Source organism: Myotis davidii, unplaced genomic scaffold (assembly GCF_000327345.1).
Source record: "Myotis davidii unplaced genomic scaffold, ASM32734v1 scaffold648, whole genome shotgun sequence".
Lineage (NCBI taxonomy): Eukaryota > Metazoa > Chordata > Mammalia > Chiroptera > Vespertilionidae > Myotis > Myotis davidii.
In genome coordinates, this window is record NW_006299603.1 from 1,990,360 (window position 1) to 1,993,947 (window position 3,588).

Sequence of the window (3,588 nt, forward strand, 5' to 3'; positions counted from 1 at the left end):
GTCCTGTAGGCAAGGTGATGGGGTAGAATAAAGTGCCAAGAGAGCAGGCACTTTGTCCCTAGTAAAAGAGAGTAGATGGGCATAGGTCAGAGTTCATACAAAGGCCTCTTCTGGTTTTCTGTTTTAATGAGAAAATAAAAGAGCAGGAAGATAGAGGGATGAGTGTTGGAGATTTGGAGAAGTCAAATAGAAGAACGGGCTAGGAGAATTTACAGTGTAAATTTTGGTCCATGTAATGAGTTTATTTGAGGGAAATGATTGCTAACTGGCTCTCTACTATAAATTAACATAATGGTAAGTTTTTCTCTAGCTATGTTTAGCTGTGCAGGCAGAGAGTTGGTTAAAGTGGGTTATGGTTCATCCAAATGAAGAAAGTGAAGTAAAACTGGGCGGGAAGTTTGAGGGAATATATCACAAGAGTGAAATTTCATTCCACTTAAATATTTCAGAATGTGTCTATAACAGGATAGGATTTAAAAAAAAAAAACACCCACAAGCAAAATGAACAATAGTCCTTTGGTATCAACTTATATTTAATTTTTCAAATTTGTCTGGTTCTCAGAAATGTTTTTTACAGTTAACTTGTTCAGTCCTCCATTTCTTCAAGGAGTTCCTAATGGGAAATGTTATTTAGAGGTTATAATATGGGTGTCTGTTTTTTAAAAAAGATGTTCTTTTCGGTTATTTGATTCTTCATAGTACTGATTGGTTTCTTTTCTTAATTCAACAGGCATGCCCAAAGAAAAATACGAGCCCCCTGACCCTCGGAAGATGTACACAATTATGTCCACTGAGGAAGCAGCAAATGGAAAGAAATCACATTGGGCAGAACTTGAAATAAGTGGTAAGACAGACATGCAAGCATAAATTTATGGTATGGAAATTAGTAGAAAATTAAGGGGTTTTTTTTGTTTTGTTTTTTAATTAAATCTTTATTGTTCAGATTATTACAGTTGTTCCTCTTTTTCCCCCCAATAGCTCTCCTCCACCCGGTTCCCACTCCACCCTCTTCTCCCAACCCCACACACCCCACTGTCCTCATCCATAGGTGTACGATTTTTGTCCAGTCTCTTCCTGCATCCCCCACGAAAATTAAGTTTTTTATGCCAGTTCATAAAAATAGCAATGTTGTATTTTACCAGCACTAATTTATCTTGGAAGCAGGAAGGTCCAGTGGGAAGAACATGGTTTGAGTCAAAGTTCAAAATTCATTCAGTGTGTGTGTATGTGTTTAATATATTTATTGATTTCAGAGAGGAAGGGAAAAAGAGAGAGAGAGATAGAAACATCAATGATGAGAGAGAATCATCGATTGGGTACCTCCTGCACGCCCCCTACTGGGGATCAAGTCCACAACCCGGGCTTGAGCTCTTGGCCAGAGTCAAGACTGAGACCCTTCAGTCTTGCAGGCTGACGCTCTATCCACCGAGCCAAACCAGCTAGAGCCCATTCATTGTTTATGCTCTCAGTACCAGTGTCCTTTTATAAAATTGGAATAATATCAAGGATGAAATGAAAATAACACAGGTGAAATGCCTCATGTGCAAAGGTTTGTTCTGGTACTTAATTCTCTGATAGAGGAGGATTGAGCTTTTGCATTATCAAATTACAGATTTCCAGTGAGGTTGGACCTGCTTGTTCTAGTATAAGTTCTAGGATAGATTTGTTTCTCCTCCCTTTCTTCACTTGCTTTTTTAAATCTGAGTCTCTGAGGAGAGTCCTGTTCAGAAACAGAATCTTACAAATTTGAAGTAGATCTCAAAGTTCCTTTCTACCTTTAGTGCTTCGTAGACATTTTCCGAGAAAATGTGAGCTCCCAGATCCACAGAGGATATCCCCAGCATCCTTGCCAGTGGACATGCAGCATTTTTTATTTAATTCTTCAAAGGTGAAGGGACATTAATTCTGAAGCAACCAGTGCTAAAGAAGTTTTCTTTTAATGTTGTCCTAATGTGCCTCCCCATACTTTCCAGAAATAATACAGAGGAAGTTTCCTCTTCTTTCTGTCCTTGATTTTTTTTTAAATATATTTTAGTAATTTTTTACAGAGAAGAAGGGAGAGAGATAGAGAGTCAGAAACATTGATGAGAGAGAAACATCGACCAGCTGCCTCCTGCACATCTCCTACTGGGGATGTGCCCGCAACCCAGGCACACGCCCTTGACCGGAATTGAACCTGGGACCTTTCAGTCCGCAGGCCGACGCTCTATCCACTGAGCCAAACCGGTTTCGGCTGATTTTTTTTTTTTTGATATTTTTTTAATGTAATGCAGCAAACATAGTTGTGCTATGTGTACAATATTTTGCCAGGTGCTGTACTAAGCATATGGAGATATGAAAACTCACAGTCCCTCTCACACTGGAGCTTACAGCATATTAGTGAGTGAGAAGAAGGGAGTTTACCAGTATAAATAACTAATACACAAACTATAACTGCCAGGTCTAGGTAGAAAAATGTTATATTGGAATGAAATTGAAAATAACCTATACTAATAAAAGGGTAATATGCTAATTAGACCGGACATCTTCCGGACAAAGCCACCGCAGCGGGGGCCAAGGCAGAGGCCGTTGGGGGCGATCAGGCTGGCAAGGGAGGGCAGTTAAGGGGCGATCTGGCTGGCAGTGGGGAGGTGGGGGGGAGCAGTTAGGGGACAATCAGGCCTGCAGGCCGAGGCGGTTATGGGTAATCAGGCCGGCAGGCAGGCGAGCCATTAGGAGCCAGCAGCCCCGGATTATGAGAGGGATGTCCTGGATTGGAGAGGGTGCAGGCTGGGCTGAGGGGACCCCCTCCCCCCCCCTCCCAGCCCCCTGTGAACAAATTTTGTGCACTGGGCCTCTAGTGATAATAATCTTCCCTTGTTAGCCTAATGAGTGAGTAAACTCAAACGCCCTCTTCTGTAGCCATAGAGATTGGTTTACCTCTCCTGATCTTTATTTTTATTTCTTATTATTTTGTAAATAATTCTTTATTGTTGAAAATATTACATATGTCCCCTATTTCCCCCATTGACCCCCTCCAACCCACCTCTGTCCCAGGCCTTCACCACCCTGTTGTCTTGGTCCATGGGCCATGCATATATGCATACAAGGTCCTTGATTGATTACCTCCCACCTACCCACCCTTCCCTGCCTTCACTCTGAGGTTTTGCACTCTGTTCCATGCTTCTATGTCTCTGGATCCACTCCATTTATTAGTTTATTTTGTTATTTAGATTCCACATATGAGTGAAATCATGTGACACTTGTCTTTCTCTGACTGACTTATATCATTTAGCATAATATTATCCAGGTCCCTCCATGCTATCTTAAAGGGTAAGAGATTCTTCCTTTTTACTGCTGCATAGTATTCCATGATAAAAATATATCAGAACTTTTTAATCCATTCATCAACTGATGGGCACTTAGGCTGTTTCCAGATCTTAGCTATGGTGAATTGTGCTGCTATGAACATAGGGGAGCATATATCCTTTCTGATTGGTGTTTCTGGTTTCTTGGGATATGTTGTGTTCCAGCCCCAACAGGTCCAGGGGTTCCCAAAGGTGTGGACGGAGTCGGCAAAGAAGGAATGACACGAAGGCAGCGTTCAGG

General features: G+C 41.6%; 1 protein-coding gene across 1 annotated transcript in view; it reads left to right on the forward strand.

The window, feature by feature from the left end:
- Positions 1 to 701: 701 nt before the first annotated feature.
- CNOT6 (CCR4-NOT transcription complex subunit 6) overlaps positions 702 to 3,588 on the forward strand; it is a 35,009-nt gene continuing 32,122 nt past the window's right edge. Inside the window, exon 1 of the mRNA XM_006775412.2 lies at positions 702 to 844. Coding sequence (XP_006775475.1) covers positions 733 to 844 — 112 coding nt within the window. The 5' untranslated portion in view covers positions 702 to 732. The remainder of the gene's footprint in view (positions 845 to 3,588) is intronic.